A 20,385-nucleotide genomic window follows, 5' to 3' on the forward strand; every position below is an offset into this window, starting at 1 on the left:
CAAATGAGCAATGAATGACAAGTAATGTGAAAAAATTATCCCAAAATAATAACCAGATAGAAAATTACAACCTTCTAAAAGCAAGCAATGGATTCACAAAGAGAAAGTAAAGATACTTTGACGCCTGGGAGGGAAATCTCTGAGTGAAAGCCATTGGTTCCAAGTTTAGCTGTCCATATGAAGTTGCCTCATAAACTCCATAGAGAAGCTCCAAGTCAAAATCGTAAAAGAAGAGCTTCATGCCAGGCTGTATTTTCCTTACATCTTCCAGCTTTCCTGTAGGCAGTCCAAAAACACGATACATGAAACGCTCTGGTTTTGTCTTCCCACTACACATAAAAATGAACCCTGCAATCGGTTCGTCACTGTGTAATCTATCATCTCCTCCAACTGGAATGACCCCCCCAATCACATCAGGATGACATGCAGCAACATGACCAATTGCTGCAGCTTCCCCAGAACAGAGGATTGATCTTGATGATTGGGCAGTTAGAGGAGCAGAAGCTACTTTGATCTGCAACGAATTCTCCTTTATGGAGCTATTCACCGTCCTCATATCACCATTCCAGTTCGTGGATGACATCTCTTTACCGCTTCTTCGTGTCTTTCTTTACTTCTAAGCCATTCACTATCTGTAGCACATACAAAAAGTAGTCTATGACGACCATAAGAAGCTAATTCAATCACACATGGAGAAGTATTTGCCATGAGCTTTGTTAAGATAGCCCCTTATTTTTCATTATCTTGTGGGACGATTCGGATAGTCGGCAAGACAGATTATCACCGATTAAATTGTCCCCTAAGTTGCATCAGAGTGTCCTAATAAGGCTAGGAGAGACTGCCTTCGGATGCCGATATTTTAAAGAAAAATATATGGTGATGAATAAATTTTGTATATTTAAGCCATATTCTCAATTAAGGCTCCTCGTGTTTCTTAATTAGCGTGCCACTGCCCCATAGCCTTGCTGCCGACATAGAGAATCACCGGTGGCTGGCCCCGGCTACCAGCGACCTCGTCCATGGCAGCGAAGGGCCATGGTATGAGAACCAATCGTTGCTGGGAAAAGGGATTGTTGAGGTTTAAAAAAGCGGGTGAGAAGATGTAAGTCCACACACTTGGCTCTTTGGAGGTTGTGTGTATAGCCACTTCGATGTGATGATCGGTATTACTACGCTAAAAGCAATACTGTTGGCCCGGTGTGCTCAGATCGAACAAACCGAATTCGGTAGAATGCTTTTCTGCCATCGAATTCCATTAATTCGACAGCTTTTCCGTATGTATGCAGACCTTCATCCCCATATTGATCGAGAGAACACACAAACGAACAAACCTACATCTCAACAAGTGAACTTCATCAGATCAATTTTTCCATCAACAATGAAAAGAATTGTGTCATAGTTATGGAACAATGAATCGATCACCGAATCGAAGAAATCGTCAATAGATATACGTGGTAACTATGACAAAACAACACAACCTCATTTAGGTCTCTCCTTTAGTAACCACAAGGGAATCGCTGCCCTTCCAAACAGTACTATCATACCCAAATATCTCAACAAAGCAGGAGACCAACCGATCCTGGACAACATCTTCTGCCGGAAGTTCAACCTCTGCCTCCCTCTTCAAGGACGTGACTTCCTTATTGGCGATGCCGCAAGGCACAATATGCTTGAAATATCTCAGATCAGGATCAATATTGTATGCCAGTCCATGAGAGGTTATGCCATTTGAGATTCGGACTCCAATGGCGCCAATTTTCCTGTCCTCAACCCAGACTCCTGTCTCGCCAGATTTTCCAGGAGAAGCCCTCACTCCGTACTGAGAAGACAACTCGATCATAGTCCGCTCGAGCTTCTCGACGTACAACCTGGCACCAAGCCCCATCTCCCGAAGGGCGATAATAGGGTACAGGATCGCTTGGCGTGGCCCGTGGAAGGTAATATCCCCTCCTCTTTGGGTGTAGTGGAGTTGGGCTCCGATCTTCTTGAGGTCCGATAGAGGGATCAACAAGTTGTTATCGGTTCTACGTTTCCCCAGAGTGTACGTCGGGGGGTGCTGCAGGGACAGTAACGTGTCTGGGATAATACCGGCCTTCCGGTCGAGCACGAGCTTCTCCTGCAGCTTGAGCGCATCCGCGTAGTTGATCACCCCCATCCTGCAGATTTCGAGGACTCTCCGCGCTCTCATCCCTACAAACTCAGCTACATCTCTCTCGTCTCTCTCTCCCCCCTGAGTTCGTCTTTGGCCTAGTCCACTTGCTCGTCAGATTCCTGTTGAAGAAGAAGCTGTCTTCTTTGATCTACCACTCCCATAGATTAGCCCAGAGCTCGAGCTCTCAGTCTCATGTTCTCATGTTCGATCTCTCTCTCTCTCTCTCTCTCTCTCTCTCTCTCTCACACACACACACACACATGTCTCCCCCCTTCTCTCTCTACAGATCTTACATATTGGTCATCAATCATCTCCACTCACCAAAGCAAATAAGGCAATCATTCCGCAAAAGGAAACGGGATGGACAAAATCGAAACAGACTCTCGACTTTTTAACCCAATCAGCTCCAGTGGCATGCATGCGACATGAAAAATCGAGAACAAAAAATCAGAAACCTGGAATGACCGGAACTCCACAACCACGAAAGATTCAACAAGAATCGTACAGAAAACCCGAGCCTAAGCTCACAAAATCGAAACTAACGGAAGGAAAACATGAAATTGGGGATCTCAAAAGCCAATTCGGGCTGCGTATTGCAATGAATTAGGGTTTTAGATTGAGGGGATCTCGGGGTAGTGGCGCCCCCACCCAGACGTCCCCAGAACTCGATAACTTGAGAGTTCTAGGAAGAGATAAAAAGAAACTCGATTAAAAGAAAGATGAGACAGAGAGGGAAGGAAAGAGGAGAAGAGGATAGCAGCTAAACCTTAATTTACAATCAGAAATCATCATCAAGCAGAAGCGAACCGAAAGCCCACAAAATTACAAGTCGAATTTTGTGGGCAGATTCCTTCTTTGTTCGCTGCAACTGTGAAGGGGACAAACATGGGAGAGAGGAGACGGAGAGAGTGAGAGGAGAGAGAGAAGAGTTCGACAGGAGAGAGAAGAGCGAGCGGGGAGAGAGTCTTTTTTTTATTTATTTGATTTTTAATTTATTTATATTAATTGAAAATTTAGAAAATAATTTTTTTATTATATTAACCACACCCCGTCGAATGACAAGTGATACGTTATCTGTCACGTAAGCAGAAATTGTCGCCATTAATCCAAAATTTACGAAATATACCTGCTTGTTACGTTTTTCAAACATTTTATATCATTAGTGTAATTTTTTAATTTTTTGTACCAATCTTAGAACTTTTCAAAACTTATTGTACGAATTGTGCAATTTTCCCGCAGCTGGAAATGAAAGGTTGAAGCTTGAAGGAAGTGATGGAGTCGGAATCCGAGCCCAATCTTAATAAATTGATTTGTACTTCGATATAGGAGGGGTGTGACGGGGGATAGCGGATGAATATTTGGCTAACACCCGTATCAAACGTTATTATCTTTATACGAAATATTAATTAAGTTGACCGATTATTTTATAGAAAACGTTATTCTCCTTGTAGGAAAAATTATTCTCTAAATACGAAAATATTTCGTACATAACGACTGAATATTCAGCTACTGTATTCAAGAAGTAAAATATATTTTTTGATATATTTATGTAATTGCCAATAGATAAATTAGGCGGGAGATTATTTTTACTTTTTTTTTTATTACAAAGGAAGGCCAATACCTAATGCAATGAAAGATAAATCCTAAATAACTAATAAGATGGCACGGATAGTCTCACTAGATATCAAATCTGCGACCTTTAGATCAACAGACTAAGGTGTGCACCACTATATTACAACCCTCTTTTGATAAAATTATCTTTTACTTGGATAGGAGGCAATGCAATCAGCTGGGCTATTAATTGATCATTTGGGACAGGCGAGATCATCTTCAATCAAGCGATAGATCTATGACATCAGGCCAATTACATCGCACAAGACAAAAACATTGTGCTCGTGATGCATCACGTAGTAGAAGAGACTCGTCTCTCGCGCTCTTAACATTCATAGGCCAAGCTCACCGTGCTATGCACAACCTGAATTCCTTCGGTAATTTATCGTTTCTTTGGAAGTATATAGCTGAATCTTAAGCGCTCTGAGCTACGACTCCGGTGAAATATTTCGAGTCTTTGTCTCGAAATAACCTTTAAAAGTTCATTGGTTTGGCCGGAATTCGTATTGTATTTCAGCTTAGAATCTCTATTGTGCAGTTGAACCTCCTTGGGATCTAACAAAGATCGAAGAAGAACCCAGGAATTGCTGAACAAAACCATACCGATGAACTGCCAAAAGCATGTCACGCTTCATATCAGAAAGGGATTATTGCAGAAGAAGCATTCGTTAGAATCTTAGCTCAGATCCCAAAATTTTCGATCCACAAAGCAAGCTCTCTCTGTTTCTCACCTTAACAATTACACAGGGCTCCAACACCTTCAGATTGCAGACAACTAAAATCATCCCAAAAAAAAAGGAGGACCACCATGATCAAATGTTACTATAGTTCAATAGCAGACCGACCCAAAATTTTGGAGCTCCGACAAGTGCTCCTCTGCAACCACAAAGTTTCGCTTTATCTTTATCAGTTCTTAGTCGTCCCGGATAACATCTCACTAATTGCTTGGCATTTGCTAAGCGCTTCTTACTTCTCTATAAACTCTTAGAGGCGTTCCACAAGGTTGAGAAGATCCGTTTACTACCCACGCCCTAATACAGGTAAAAGAGTTTCGGGGTGGATGTGAATGTAAGTTACTCTCTGTAAGGTTGGTTAATGGGTCCCCGCTAAAAACTCGAGGCAAACTTCTCAGTCTGATTCCTTTCCACAGCCTGTAGATGTGTCCACATGTCCATGAGAAGAATCTTCCCCGTTTGGTAGACTCGATCGGTTCCCTTGATCGTTGTCCTCGGGATTGCCGGTCCGTGACTTCCCAGGTCTAGTTCGGACATTCACCCCCATTGTAAAAGGGACCTGTCAATTGAAGAACAGAGACGTGAAGACCCAATGCAAAATCAAATATTTATTCAACTCAGCATCCTGTGGAATATATATGCATCATTCCTACTAAGGTTTCGAAGAGAAATTTTACCTGATCCCCGGCATTGGGACCTTCTGTGTTGAAGAGAATAGGACGGCATCGCTTATCTTCATTCATCAAGCTTGAGTTCCGGAAATGTGCGATGAGGGCAGCCTTTCCTTGTATACGAGCGTTTGCAAGGGAAGCCACTTTCTCGCTGTTGAATTTCTCCCATTTCTTCCCATCGAATGCCCATTCAGAAGCAGAAGCATCTCCAACTCTTAAGCCCTCCCTTATCTGAGATAGGCTATATTTTCAACTTAATAATGGAACAGCACTCACCTTATAGAACGGGATGATTTGGCTAGGATCAGTCATGTTGATGAAGGCATACCCAACATTGCATTTGTTCTGCAAGGAAAAAAAAAAACAATCGTGTATCGAGTCAATTAACAAATGATGACTGTCTTATGCAGGTAGGGTACAATTGATTAACTCCGTTCTCTTCAGTATGGCCAACTACTAGTGTAGCCACTTCATTCTCCCAAAAAGAGTTATAAAACTTGTGAAACAAAAATGTCGATCTTTTCTGTGGAAGGGTCTTGACAAACACGCCGGTGGTAGCAAGGTCAGTTGGGAAACCGTCTGCCTTCCAAAAGGCGAGGGAGGTCTTGGCATCAGGGATCTAACTTTGTGGAACAAGGTATGTGTGTTGAAGAATTTATGGTCCCTTCTTCTAAGTTCGGGGTCTCTCTGGGTGGCTTGGACTACTAAATACCTTACAAAGGGTCGCAGTATTTGGTCTTTACGGATTCCTGGAGACTGCTCCTGGAACTGGAGAAAACTAATGCAGCTGAGAGCACTGATTTCCCCTTATACTAGCTGCAGAGTTGGTTCAGGTATTACTGTATGTTTTTGGTATGATGCCTGGTTACCAGTTGGCCCATTGATTAAATTTTGTTGTCAAGGACTACAATGTTTCCCTACCCTCAGTGAACATGCAAAAGTTAGCGCAGTTCTCTCGCAAGGACAATGGCACTGGCCGCGGAGCTCGGACCCACAAGCCGCTTTGATCCGGGACCTAGCTGCAGCTCTTGATCTTTCCAACCAGGATACAGTCTTATGGACCCCCCCACAAATCTGGGCAGTTCTCCACTGCCGATGCCTGGAAGTGTTTACGAGTTAGAAGCCCGACTTTGGAATGGAGTAATGCGATTTGGTTTGATGGACAGCTCCCGCGATCTTCTTTCATCAGTTGGCTTTGTTTTCATAATAGATTAGCTACTACGGACCGACTATCAACATGGAGGATTCAGATTGCGTCAGTTGAATGCGAATTCTGCAACACACAGTGGGAAACTCGTGAACATCTCTTTTTTGAATTTCTAGTCACCCAGGAAATTTGGAGAAGTTTGTTGGCTCGAGTTGGCCTGCAACGTAATTTGGTGAGTTGGAATACGGAATTTTGTTGGATTTCTTCTCTTCGGGGCAAGATGCTCGATGTAATTTGTTTGAAGCTTCTATGGACTCACTACATCTACTGCATATGGTGTGAGAGGAACGCAAGGATTTGTCAAAGGCAAAGCTTATCTCCAGAGACTATAGTTCGGAAGATTTTTGCAGATGTGAAAGCAAAACTCTGTGTTTACCCTCGACTCTCTCACAAAATTGTAAATTCTATCATAGTCAATCATATGTTTAACCCTCTTGATATAGCTCATAGATAGCTGTTGTTTTTGGTAGCTTTGTTGGTAGTTCTGTTGGTAGTTTTGTTGAATAAATGACACTTGATATAAATTCTTTTGTTTAATGAAAGTCTCTACCATTTATCCAAAAAAAACAAATGATGACTTAAAAGTGGGAAATATACAAAAATTGGAAGACTAGTCGAGAAAAGAACAGTTACCTTAAAATCAATTGGCAAGTATATGAAATCATAAGTTCCTCGGTGGCATTCATCAATTGCAGCTAACAGCATTTTTGAAGGGTACCTGTAAATTTCACCGTACAGCGAGCCTATCATAAAATCAGCAGGTGTTTCCCAAAAAGATCAGACTATTTTACCAAAAGGTCTTAGAGATGCTCTCAATTGCTTCAAAGAGATAATAATTGCAATATTCAAAATAATTGACGTACTTGTTAGGAATGTTCTTGATCATTAGCGTCGTTCTATTGTCCTCTCCTCTCATTATGCGGTCAATATCGAGCTCATACTGCTTCTTGTTAACAAAGGATGGAGAGTTGGGCCACATCATGCTCGAAGGCTGAGGTTGGTAGGAATGATTGCCCCATGGGTACTGTCCAGGAAGAGTGCAGCTCCCCTTCCCCGCAGATCCAAAAACAGATCAAAGAATTTCATAAAGAGAAATTAACAAAAGGGGAAAATAATACAAATACAAAAATGTGTAGGTAATGGGATTTTGACAAAAGAAAAAATGAGTATTGTTAAACTTTAGACTTTTGAACAATCAAATGCCCGCAAAATTAACAGATGAAATAGGTGGCTTGAAAAATTTTATTACACGATATAGCCAAAAGGTCTAAATATCATATCAGTAAGACATAGAAATAAAAAAATTTACTCAAACTTACCGCCTTCTTTAAGTTCCAAAGTGCGTCCATTCGAACCTACTCTGCACAACTGCCTGTTATCAATTCTCTCCATATATCTAGAATTAATGGTGGACACCATGGTACGAGGAGAACTGCAGTGAATGCCATTCACCAAAGCATCATGATAGTCGGGTAGTGAATGAGGATGAACATTCTGTGTTGGTCTGATGTCAAACTTTAAATGGCCCATTGAGTGGCCTGAATCAGCGAGTCCAGGATGACTGCCAACTGATCCGGCTCTCATCAAAGACGGCAAGCTGTTTGGGACGCTCGAAGAAACCCCAGGATGGAATGCACTTTCGAGAATTGAGGAATGCATTGAAGATTGAAAGCCCATGATAGTTCCATCATCAGTACTACTAGGCTTGACTGACCCTGAAGGAAAAGGACCTGGTTTACCAGCATATGAAGAGCTTTATGTGAAAAAAATTCGACAAGAAGAAAAGGTACAAAAAACATAGCAATTTGACTAGCTTACCAGAAAGTCCAGCATTCGAGTTGTTTGCAGGGCTATTCCGACGCACAAAAAGATCGAACTCCTCTTGCTCTGACTCCAGAGGATTATTTTGTGCAAAACTACAGTAGGCAAAGCTAGCAAGTAAATTCCATCAGGATCCAAAATAATCATCAAGAAGAAGATTGCCTTTCATCACCTCATGCTATATTGGTTAAGTTCATCGGAGGCACCTACTATTCTAATTCATCAATATTATACCTAACTAATGAAATGAGTTTTGAAATTACTGTCTTACACCTCCGGGACAGCTTGGCTCAAGTTTAATTTGCTTCCCAGCAATACCGCTCCTGTTCAACTCATGAAGAGCAGCTTCTGCAGCTCTAACATCATAAAATTTGATAAACTTGCGATTATTTCTATGCGGGGTCTCACGTATCCGTGATCCAAGGAAAGTACTGTCAGTCGATCTCGCTATAATCTCCCAAAGAAAACCTGTTCAAGTTCACGAAGGATATCTTCACCTCTTTGATTTCTCCATAAGCACCAAATATGTGATGGAGTTCTTCATTCGAAACGGAAGAGTCGAGATTGAAGACCACAAGGGTGCCCTGATTAATATCTTTCTTCGTCGGGTTGTCCTGAGAGAAAATAATACAACTCAAAGATTAGTTGAGTTGATGACCATAAAGTGATAGCACATTCATCACATTAAGAAGTGGATATTAGGAACTGATAGCTAACAAGGTAACAGGTTACCTTTGGAATTGAGTAATGGATGTCAAGTTTCCTTTGCCTCAGCGGTTTGCTCTGCAGAGCCTTCATAGCAGTGCGAGCAGCTCTGATGTCATAATAGAATATCATAACAAAACCGCGATGCTTGCACGCCGTATAAAGTATACAGATTTCTCCATGTCGCTGCACATTAAAAACAAGATTCGCTTCAGATATCATGCTTACAATATCCGAAGCCAAAACCATACTGCGATGCTTGAGTCCGCTATTTCAATCACTCAGGCAAATATCAGGTTTTCCATGAACCTTAACTGAAGACAAACAAATAAAATGACAGAGAAACATGGGAGAGAGCAAACCTCGAAAAGGGCCCGTAATTCAGAATCCTCGACGTTGCTATTTATATTTCTCACAAACAATGTTCTAGAAGGGTGCCCACCGTAAGGGTGCTCGCCGTTCATTTAACCATTACCATCTGCAAGATATTCATATTTCTTGTGTCCATCAGAGGAGACATCCTCTTCCAAATCCATTCCTCCGACACTATTAAAGAGATCTAATTCCTCCATGTCATCAGCACCTTTAGACGGCATGGAAAACTCAAGCCCATTAGTCACTCCGGATTGGAGCTCATCGTTGTCAGGGAGGAGGTTTCCGATCATATGAGCTTCGATATCATCCATGGACTTGAGAGGTTCTTCTCCTTCATAGTGAGAGGCAACAGTATCGAAAGAATGCCTGTATAAGCCATTTTTTATGTTATTTTCACTGCAGCAACAAATAAAATCTCATGTGATGAACAGTTTCCACGGGCAATCTCGTGCAACGCGTGCTCCAAAAAAATAATAGGCATCCGCGTGGCACTGGTAATGAATCAAATTTCATTTCTGTCAAAAACATTTTTAGTGTAAACCCAAATTCAACTACATTAAATATTAAGGTAAAATTATTGGTAAAATTCTTTCGAGGATCAAATTGTTGGCCAACTAATATTTCGTGAACCAAATTGCTGGCGAAATTCATTGATGAAGCAAATTGTTGGCAAACTAGTCCTCTGAGAACCAAATTGAATGTTTTCTCAAAACAAAACGGTTTGACAGCGCCAGATCCGCATATTTCCTGCATTAATCCATTATATGGGCCCAGCGGTCCAGCAGAGAAAAAGCCAATCGGCCCACGATGGCCCAAACTCAGATACCATTTCCACTCGACTTCAAAATAGCTGACCCAACAACTCATTGCAGCAGGCCGCCGAGGAATTTGAGCTTCGACACACATATCAACTTTTTGTAACGTGAGTCGAGTTAAAACCATTGATCTGCCAATTAATAGTGGATGGGACAGTGTTATAGGACTGGCGGTGCTCAAGTTCGGTTTGGTGTGATTTTTGGCTTAAAACATAATCAAACCATAAATTCGATTTTTTGAAAATTAAAAATCATATTCATATCCAAAAATGGTTTTTCAAAAATAAAACTAAATCACAAAATTCGATTTTTTCGATTCGGTTAACTAAATAACCGCATTCCCTTTACATAAGTTCGATAGTCCTTCAATCATACATAATAATCCATCAACATGAGTTGAGAAGCATTGAATTTGAAGCGTCGCATTGATTAATTTTTCCCTTAATCTTGTCATTCACTTAAAATATGGACTAAGTTGGATTGTGGGCTCAATGTTTCATGATGCTTTTAGTAAAATGTGTGAAAGTTGTAATAAGGCTCACATAAATAAAAGTTCAAAATATATACAGTATGGTCACCACATTTGGAAAAATTGCACCAAAGATACAAAAAAATTTGAAAAGTCTCCCGATTGGTACAAAATTTTTTTTTTTCTCACCAACAATATAAAAAGTTTGAAAAACATAACAATTAATTATATTCCGTCAATTTAGGCTTAACATTCTCAGCTTCTGCCTACGTGACGAATGATATGTCTCACCACTTCCAACATTGCACAAATAAATAATAAAAGATCATTTTGTAAATTTTTAATTAAAAATAAATAAAACAAAATCCATTTTTTCTCCTCTCTTCTCTCCCCCTTCTCTCTATTCTTTCTCTGTCACGTTAATTTTCTCTTTTCTCTCTCTCTCTCGATTCTCTCTTTCTTCCTCTCTCTTTGCCTCGTCTCTCTTCTCTCTCTGTCACACGTCTCTCTATTCTCTCTCATCTCTCTGCTCTCTTTCTCTTCTCTCTTTGTCATATCTCTCCTCTCTCTTTATCTTCTCTCTCTTCTCTGACACATGTCTCTCTCTTTCCTCTCTCTCCTCTGTGTGTCACAATGTTGAAGAAATAAGTCAAAAAAGAAATTGAGAGGAAACACATCACAGATTCACATTCTAATCTCTTGCTACAACAATTGCAGAGATGAACAGTGAAAATTCCGACTTCAAATCCCATCGATGTTCTGCCAACCGACCAGAAAAGACCCATTACAAGCTTTTCATTTTCCTTTTTGATGCAAACTCATTGAGCAACCAAGGGCTCGCGACAACCACGGGTGGGTTGTGCTGGGGTCGAGAACCCAACCCGGGGGGCCGTGAGCCTTGGGAACTAGCCCAAGCTTGGGGGGACTGTGTTCGTAGAGACCCTGGGTGGCTCAGGTGCCATAGGGGACCGTATAACGAAGGAGAGGAGAGAGTTTAACGAAGGAGATGAGGGAGAAAGACGGAGAGAGAGCCTGACAAAGGAGAGAAATAAACATGAAAGACAGAAGGAGAGAGAAAGAGAGAGACAAAGAGAGATACGGGAAAGAAAGACTGAGAAAGAGAGGAGAGATAGACGCAAGAGAAAGGAGAGAGAGAGATTGAGAGAGGTAAGAGAGATAGATTTTTTTAATTTATTTTTAATTAAAAATTCACAAAATAAATTTTTTTATTTTTTTTGCGCCACGTTGGAAGCGGTGAGACATGTCATTCGCCTCGTAGGAAAAAGCTGACGATGTTAAGTTTAAATTGACGAAATATAGTTAATTGTTACATTTTTCAAACTTAAATTGACGCAACATAACAAAACCATTATTTTGGATATTCGATTTTTCGAATTGGTTTCGATTCGGTTTTCCGGATATTTTTTAGCGCTCATATGTAGGACCGAGTATCCTTTCGTCATGAATCATAATATAGGTCGAGAACAAGAGATGCGGTTGAAGCTGGAAGTCAAAATTCAAATGTAAACATTCAGATTCAGGAAAAAAAAAAAATATATATATATATATATATAAAGCAAAACTTAATTATGATGATTAGAACATAGACCGACAAACAATAGCAGCAATATGTGAATTCGGCCCTCAAGTCATCAGCCCACCGCAGCAATCCAGCTCCATAATCCACCACCCGATTGATTTTAAATTGCACAACCAAAAATGGCCGGAAACTTTGACAATAATATATGTAATAGGCTAAATCCGAGCTATTTATGGTGCGTTTGGATTCAGAGTTAAAGTAACTTTGATTTTGATTTTGATTGTGGAAAAGGACAAATGAGATGTGATTATAAATTTCACTTGAAAAACGTGTATTTTTATTGTGTAGTGTGTTGAGTTAAAGTTAAAGTTAAAAATTTTGAATTGAAAAATGTGTATTTTTATTGCGTAGTGCATTGAGTTAAAATTATAATTAAAATTAAAATTAATTATTTGGAAATTCAATCATGACATTAATATAGTTAAACATACGTATGCTTTACTTTTGATTAAAGTCCTTTTCCTTGGTGGGAAAGCCGAAAAAGATTTCGGCTCTTTGGAGATGAAAGACGGCACTTATGGGAAAATTATAATGTTCCTGTCAAATCAACCAACATTTCCACTGTTCGTAGAATTGCAAAACGAGTGAGTGGCAGAGGAGGAGGACTTCCTTCCGTTCATGGCAATGGGATTACTGAAGTAGCCTGTAATTTGTTGGACGACCTCAACTTGCCTTTTCGGGCAAGTGGGGCATATCCAAGAACCAATCTCTTCATTATTTATCATCGGTGCATGTCATCCTTTCACAGGGGCGGTGCTAATTCCCCCTCCCCTCCTTTTTTTTGGTTCTGGCATAAGGCGCAATGATACACGCCATCACTTGTCAGCCAACAGATTCTAGGTTCAATTCTCATTGTAAAATTATAGAATTTTCATTTTGACATAAATAGAATTATGCCATGGAAATTTTTTTGTGGTAGTATGGCAAAAGAAACCAAAAGGAAATGTCGAAATAAACTGGCCTACAATAAAAAAGAATTTCAAAACAAAAATCGAACCTTAATCAATTGCATGCCTTTCATTTTCGGCAGAATTGCATGCATATTTAAGTATATCCAATACAAGTTCTAATAAAACCTTTCGCTTCATAGCTCTGCCTTATTAACCAGGATCCAAGCTCTTTCCCTTACCTCGAAAATCTGAACTCGACAACCCCTGCTGCTGAGTCGAAGTTGTGGAAGAAGATGAGGTTGAGGATGAAGAAGAAGAAGAAGAAGGCGAAGAAGTATGCATACCAGGAGTTGTTCCTTGACTCACGAAGCTGATATTCGAATTATCGAGAGGGATATCAGTGTTATTGCTCGACAAAAGTTGCGCATACTGAATCAAGTCTGGGAAATGATCTTCCCGCGATGGCATAGAAATGGGAGGATTATTTGCTTGGGAGGAGCTCATCACGAGCTCGGAAGTATCGTAATATCCAAGCCCTTGAACTCTTTCCGGGAAATTCAACTTAGCCTTGGCGCCTTTAAACCTGAGAGCAGCTGTATCATAGGCCATGGCTGCTTCCTCAGCCGTCTCGAAGGTCCCAAGCCAAACCCGAGCGGCCTTTTTCGGGTCACGAATCTCCGCTGCCCATTTCCCCCAAGGCCTTTGCCTCACTCCCCTGTAATGTCTTCTCCTCATGGTGCTCTCTGGTTCGAATGAATGTTGAAGAGTGAGTAAGACAACACGACCGACATGCATGAAATATAATTAATGTTCTTATACCATCTAAAATCTCGAAAAAATCCATAACTTTCTTTTGCATGATTAGAATAATTTCCTCTCTAAGTCGATCCAAGCATATAAGAATTATTTCTCACGGCTTTTTAATAGATCACGAATTCAAAACTTTGAGTAATTAAACTAGAGCAGAATCACTTACTGTTTGATACAATCTCTCCATATAATAGAAGATATGAATATATACGTGTGTCATTTCTAATAAAGTCCGTCGCACCCCATCAAGTTAAAGATTCATGATCTGATTTGGTTGTGGATTCAAACATGAGATCAAATAAGGAGGAATGTCATGTCAATTAGATCGAAACTAGTTGAAACCCGTGTATTGTGCGGTAATATTTTATCAAACTTTTTTTATAACTAAATATAAATAATCAACACATATAATGCGAATAAAAATAAGTAGAAAACATATATGTACCAATTAGATATCACAGTACTATAAATTATATGTGAAAGATGTAAGGAGTGAAAATTATAATAGCAAATATATATATATATATGATGCGACTCCCACAGACATGTATAGAGCAAATCAACATGTAATATGTATAGGAAGTTATCATGTAGGGAGTAAAGTCCAGGAAAAACTTTCACAAAAAAAAAAAGTACAGGAAAAACTAAAACAAATAAAGAATATGTACATAAAAAAATGATTTTATGTTTGATCAATTTATACGATATTTAGTGCAAGGAATCTGAAGTAATATATAGTATCTAGAAGAATTCTTGTGAATTATTGAGAAGAAGTTTTTATTTATTAAAAAGGGCACCTAATTATATCTTAATTGATGCAAATACTATCGACATATATATCAAGTATTTCTTGAATATAACACAAATAAAATATGGTGAAGACTCATCATTTAATTGAATTTGAAAGGTAACTTAGGGAATTTATAATTTGACTCGATTACTTTGTGCAACATCATTCCGCATCTTTCATATGTTATAATAATTGATTGGTTTTGTTTATAAGCTCAAGTGACTAATGCACAATCATATATGTAAAAGGTACCTATTTAAAAAAAAATCGTTTATTGTGTAGGTGGCCTGAATATTTCCAAATGCCATCATTGTAGAGCAATCCCTAGGAATGCATTCTCATTGCCAACAATATAAATGTGAAAAACATGCATGACAAAGATATGTATACAGGGATAGACTGACGTTCCAAAATTTTGACGTTATAAAGAAATTTATATATTATAGTTTAATTTTTTTTATGAAAATCTTTATTTTCACGTTTTTAAATAAAAAATATTATCATTTTATATCTTCCCCAAAGAGTTTGCTTCCCTCAATTGAAATCCTGGGGGACCCTGTATATATACACATTGTTGTCTTGTGTTCCATGCATCGATATGGCTGAGACGCGGGGTCGACATAGTTCCATTTGTTTGATGCCTTACTAATGAGGGGAAAAAAAGAGTATTGCAATAAAATAATTTCTTTTGGGTGTAAGCAATCAAATAATTTTATACTGAATTCCAAGTGCTGGATATGCATTGAACTAAATATAAGTATATTATATATGATATTTCCCCGTTTCTGGTTTTATAGCTGTGGTGCAATTCAACCACATCAGTGTAATAGAGAGCAACTAAAAGAGAAGAAATTGAGTTCCAATGATCGGCAAGTAATTACTTCTTAAGGTTTTACAATCTAGCTATACCGAGATCATAATATTATAAACCGCCATTAGCGAGCAGTAGGGACAGGTTCTCGTACGTTCTGAGTTTCTCGGATATATGACTCAGAGTTGCATAGCAAAGTGTCAACCATGTCGTAAGGAAAAGGAATAGACATCATGAAAAACAAGGGTTTTGAGCAAGATATTTGTAAACCCGGGCTCCTTTAAAAAGGAGATTAAAGCTTGATGCCAGATCGACTAGGGAAAAGAAGTTTGACGCAAGCAGTAGTTCTGGCGATTTTCATCTGATATATATAACACCTAAGATGTCGTTTAGATGGTTATATATATCGATCAGCACCATACCTCGATCTGGAATGAGATGAGACGAGGCAGTCTCCCTCTCGACGTGAGCTACTCTTGGAACTGCCATATGGGTTGAATCAATCATAGTCACCGGCCTTTGATCATGAGGACTGCTTCCCATGACTTGAGCAAGAACCGTTACCATAGCTGAAGCATCGGTTTCCGACCAAGAAGATGAGTAGCCATAAGTGGCAAACTCGTTTTCTTGTTCGTCAGTCTTCTTCTCCACCGATGCTTCCGAAGGAAGTGGCCTCTTTCCATGCCTCCGATGATCCACCTTTCGAACTCTTGATGCTTATCGATCAATTAGCTAGCTAGCTGGTCTTCTAAATCCCTATGAATGCGCTTGTGTAACTTGCGTAGGGTTTGTTTTCTAGGGCATAAAAGGTGTGCACTTCTTTTTTTTTCTTTCTCCGATTACAAGAGGGGCTCGTAGGTTTACTATAATGAAATAAAAAATCTAATAGCTAATAAATGGGTATGGCAGTCTCATTATGAGTATCGAACATGCATGCATGAAACATCTTAATTATCAAGTATGAGCATGTGCCACTATGCTACATGCCCCGTTTAATTTTTTTTTCCCTCAGAAAATTGTTGTGTTATATTATATAGGCAATATATATATATATATACATATATAATTGTTTGGGTAGACTTGCTCTTTTTTTTTCCCTAATGAATTTGTAGCAAAGGAAAGAAGGGTTCGAGACTCTACGTTTGATCCTTATATTTGGGATTTCTTGAGTCACTCTATTTTCTAAGTATATTTATGAGAAAATTTATAAATTAATGTAATGGTAATTATTTTTTTATTGAGATAAATTAGACAATGTTAATACACTAAATAAAATAATCTTAAAAGCTATAACATAGAAAAAAAAACTAAAATTCATTTTAAAACTGTAAAAAAAATTAATAAGATTATAAACACTACTTAGATCACTAATCTTCATATACCGAAAAAAAAATCACTACTCTTCATATTAACCTTGTATTCAGTATTATAAACTCGTATAACTTTTATTAAGTGCATGATCATATAGGAAAATCTACGTTGAAAAATTGATTAATGCGAATCTCCGCCATGAGATCTTCTCATCCGAGAAATGATCACAGGTAAACTAGAAAACTGTTGTGATCTAGCAGGAGCTTAAAAGAACGGAAAAGGAAAAACAGGTTTTCCCTTCTTCAGACATAAAAGATAGAAGGGAACCAAAAAAAAAAAAAAGATGTCATAATTCTCCAAATGATTGCGTGTAAACAAAATCGCCCGGCGACCAAAATAGTCAGCATTGTCGGAAATCGTAATTGAGAAAAGTCAAAAGTGAACAATTATTAAAGAGTGCGATGGCTATCGGAGTCAAAGAAAGGAGCGTTTAATTCATACATAATGATAGGATGATAAGGAATAGATAAGAGTAAATTGACAAGAGTAAATTGACGAATTGGTCCTCCAGAGGAGATTGAATATACGTCACATTTATTTTGAAATTTTTTTTACATCATTTTAGACCTTCACTTAATAATTGTGCATCACATTCATCGTTCCGTCCAATTCCGTCCAAATCCTTGACTAATCAAAGGGGCAAACCTCAAATCCCCCATAGATTAATCATATCATTAAGTAACGCCAAACTTTCAATGCTCAAATCAAAATCAGTCACACATTCACCCGCAAGAAGCAGAGGGAAAGAAATTCTGGACCAGATTCAACTGCTGCGAGAGGCACAGAAACCCTCACCGATTAAAGTAATCGTGGAGGAGGAGCAGATCCCCGGAGCTGAGCTGCGAAACGGTGAGATCGGTCTCCGGCTCCACCAATCGGGTACTCTGACGCTTCAGCCCCAGTGCGGAAACGAAACGGAAGCCTCTGCTCTCTTTTTTCTGATCTATCAAGTCCTTTTTCTGATCTATCAAGTCCAGGCTTTGCTTGAATTAAATTTACTTCGGCTTTCGCTCTTTTTTTTTGTTTTTTGTGCTCATCTTGTACTGTTTGGGTAATTTTAGGCTCTTCCAAATCCTGCATAAAATCAGGTGTTAATTTTTTTTTTATGCTGTGTTGTGATGATTTAAGTCTCATAAGTCTTTTGTTATAGCTGGCGAGAGGGTGCCTTTGGTGTGAATAAAAAAATATTTCGAGAAACTGAGGAATCAAAAAGGGGAGTGATATTCAGCCAAAACAAAGAAGAAGAAAGGAGGACAGAGTAAAGAATAAAAATTAGGTCAACCTAGGATGGGTCGGTCAAGAATTTGGACGAAATGATGAATGTAATGTACAATTACTAAGTGAAGATCTAAACTCATGCAAAAAATTTCTTAAGGTAAATTTGATGTACATTCAATCTCTTCTGGAGGACAATTCATCAATTTACTCGAAAAGATATTTGAAACTCATTCCCGATCGATCTCTCTCCTCCAAGAACGTTGTCGTCTACGTTTCGCCGGCACGTTTATCGCGATTGCTCTTCACTATAACGCGACAAGATTTATAAAGTCAAAATTTTAAGAGATGGAGAAAACTCTGATATAATTCGCATAACGTTTTCTTAATTTTCCTTTCAAACTTATAACTTACGCGATTTGAAGCGAGCACTTCCTATTCTTTTTGTGCGTAGTTAGATGGTCAATTGTTTATTCAAACATAAATATCTATGTATGAAAGTTTTTGTTTTTCTACTTGTTTATAAGGAAGTCCATAGATCCGCCGGGATTGGAGAAGAGAAAATGACGAGTACAACTTCACCAAAAAAAGTACCAAAAAGATTCAATTGATGAGAATTGATATGAAAACTATATATATAGTACACCTAAATGAAATGAATGAATATGTCATCATATACTTTATTTATTATTTACAATGAGTTAGAAACATCATTTCATTTTTAATTATTTTTAGGGTAAATTGCACTGGTAGTTCAAAATGTTTTACAAATATTTCATTATAGTCCAAAAATTTTTTTTCGCTACATGATGGTACAAAATGTTTCAAAGTTGATTTATGATGGTACAAACCGTCAACTCGAGCTTGACGCCGTCAAGCCGACGCTGACGTAACTACTACGTGTCACCTCATTGTTGACGTGGCCGAAAAATTTTAAATAATTCTAAAAATTTAAAAATTTTAAAACTTTTAAAAATCATTCTAAAAATAATTTTAAACTTATAATTTAAAATTTAAAATAATTTTAATATTAAAAGTTAATTTTTTATAAAATTATTTAAAAATAATTTTAAATTTTTAAATTTTTTAAATTTTTTTTCTAAATTTGTACTCTTTTTGTTTTTTTTGTATTTTTTTGGACTTTTTAAAATTTTATTTTCTCTTAAATGACGTGGCGCACTATGATTGGTTGCACGTAATAAAAGTGACACATAGGACGTGCCACGTCAGCAAAATGTTAACGGCGTTAGGGCCAATTGACGGTTTGTACAATCATGAAATAATTTTGAAACATTTTGTACCATCACGTAGCGAAAAAAACTTTTTGGACTATAATGAAACATTTGTAAAACATTTTGGATCCACAGTGTAATTTACTCTTATTTTTAATACAACTATTATAGATTTTCGTTTATGTTCTTATATATTATACACGATCATGATATTTTATTGAATTTTTTATTTTTGAAAATAAGTCTTTTTTTCAATTACACTTCTTTATATATTCAAATTTATTAAAAAAGAATATATGTTCCCTCAATATATATAATTATATTTCCTTTTATAGAACTTATAACATTCCATTTTAGCATGCCAAATGTGACCTAATTACTATTGTATTAACCTCACTTTCCAAATTCTAAGATTATGATACTAAGATATGATAAGTAAAAGTACTTTCGGACTAAGCGAAGGAATCATTATATTGCCAAATCATTAAACTATGGCATATAATATTTGTCCCAACATTGTACTATGTGCATACTTATATTCAACGTCAATCGATATGGACAAATATATATATATATATATATATATCATATATATATCATATATTTATGCCCATGCTTTCCAGTAGCTACGAGAAGATCGTGATCGACCCCCATGCCTTGTTGAACACTCCCCCGGTCCACATCAAGTTGACCTCTTTCCTTTTAGACCGCCACTAGAGTTTACTCGATATTGCACCAAAATATCTAAAAAAAAATTAATATAACATGCATTCCGCCAATCATGTATCGGGTTTTCGTCAAACTCACGGGGCCGTTATTCATTACAAGATACCTAAGAATACAGAGGTCGCAGCATATATGGGAGATCAACGCCACATCAATCTCCAGATCTCAATGGACTATACGAATGTCCCATCTCATAAAAGGATGGATCTCAAGATCCCAAGCATTATGCGCTCGCAAGGCTAAACTTGAAATGTGGATTTATCAGCCATTCTATTTACCGCAGGAACCTGAAATAAACAGCGTGTACAACCGTAGAAATCTCGAAGAATGCGACCTCAATGGGCTGTGCTACCTCCGGTTTCAGGTGAAGTACTTAAAGA

General features: G+C 38.2%; 3 protein-coding genes across 3 annotated transcripts; all 3 read right to left on the bottom strand.

Moving 5' to 3' along the window:
• Positions 1-1,351: 1,351 nt before the first annotated feature.
• Positions 1,352-3,112, bottom strand: LOC116210637 (octanoyltransferase LIP2, mitochondrial-like). The gene has a single exon (XM_031544589.1). The coding sequence runs from the start codon at positions 2,186-2,188 to the stop codon at positions 1,484-1,486; it is 705 nt and encodes a 234-aa protein (XP_031400449.1). The 5' UTR covers positions 2,189-3,112; the 3' UTR covers positions 1,352-1,483.
• A 1,779-nt stretch (positions 3,113-4,891) lies between these two features.
• LOC116212284 (protein MEI2-like 4) lies at positions 4,892-9,784 on the bottom strand. The gene is made up of 11 exons (XM_031546846.1): positions 9,264-9,784; positions 8,929-9,087; positions 8,695-8,810; positions 8,460-8,609; positions 8,194-8,291; positions 7,735-8,105; positions 7,239-7,441; positions 7,009-7,093; positions 5,445-5,513; positions 5,175-5,339; positions 4,892-5,056 (listed from the first exon to the last, which is right to left on the bottom strand). The coding sequence occupies exons 1-11, from the start codon at positions 9,363-9,365 to the stop codon at positions 4,892-4,894; spliced, it is 1,683 nt and encodes a 560-aa protein (XP_031402706.1). The 5' UTR covers positions 9,366-9,784.
• Positions 9,785-12,982: 3,198 nt separating this feature from the next.
• Positions 12,983-16,275, bottom strand: LOC116210639 (ethylene-responsive transcription factor ERF113-like). Its single transcript, XM_031544592.1, has 2 exons — positions 15,884-16,275; positions 12,983-13,793 (listed from the first exon to the last, which is right to left on the bottom strand). The coding sequence occupies exons 1-2, from the start codon at positions 16,026-16,028 to the stop codon at positions 13,261-13,263; spliced, it is 678 nt and encodes a 225-aa protein (XP_031400452.1). The 5' UTR covers positions 16,029-16,275; the 3' UTR covers positions 12,983-13,260.
• Between the last annotated feature and the right edge of the window lie 4,110 nt (positions 16,276-20,385).

Source organism: Punica granatum, chromosome 6, assembly GCF_007655135.1.
Source record: "Punica granatum isolate Tunisia-2019 chromosome 6, ASM765513v2, whole genome shotgun sequence".
NCBI classification, from domain to species: domain Eukaryota; kingdom Viridiplantae; phylum Streptophyta; class Magnoliopsida; order Myrtales; family Lythraceae; genus Punica; species Punica granatum.

Excerpts from the sequence above, each read along its gene's own strand:
- LOC116210637 (XM_031544589.1), bottom strand. The coding sequence starts at position 2,188 with ATGAGAGCGCGGAGAGTCCTCGAAATCTGCAGGATGGGGGTGATCAAC.
- LOC116212284 (XM_031546846.1), bottom strand. The coding sequence starts at position 9,365 with ATGAACGGCGAGCACCCTTACGGTGGGCACCCTTCTAGAACATTGTTT. Across the intron at positions 8,610-8,694 it reads GCTTATGGAGAAATCAAAGA|GATACGTGAGACCCCGCATA; the intron begins GGTGAAGATATC and ends CCTTGGATCACG. Across the intron at positions 8,106-8,193 it reads CTCGAATGCTGGACTTTCTG|GTCCTTTTCCTTCAGGGTCA; the intron begins GTAAGCTAGTCA and ends CTGGTAAACCAG.
- LOC116210639 (XM_031544592.1), bottom strand. The coding sequence starts at position 16,028 with ATGGTAACGGTTCTTGCTCAAGTCATGGGAAGCAGTCCTCATGATCAA. Across the intron at positions 13,794-15,883 it reads TCATCTCATTCCAGATCGAG|AGAGCACCATGAGGAGAAGA; the intron begins GTATGGTGCTGA and ends CATTCGAACCAG.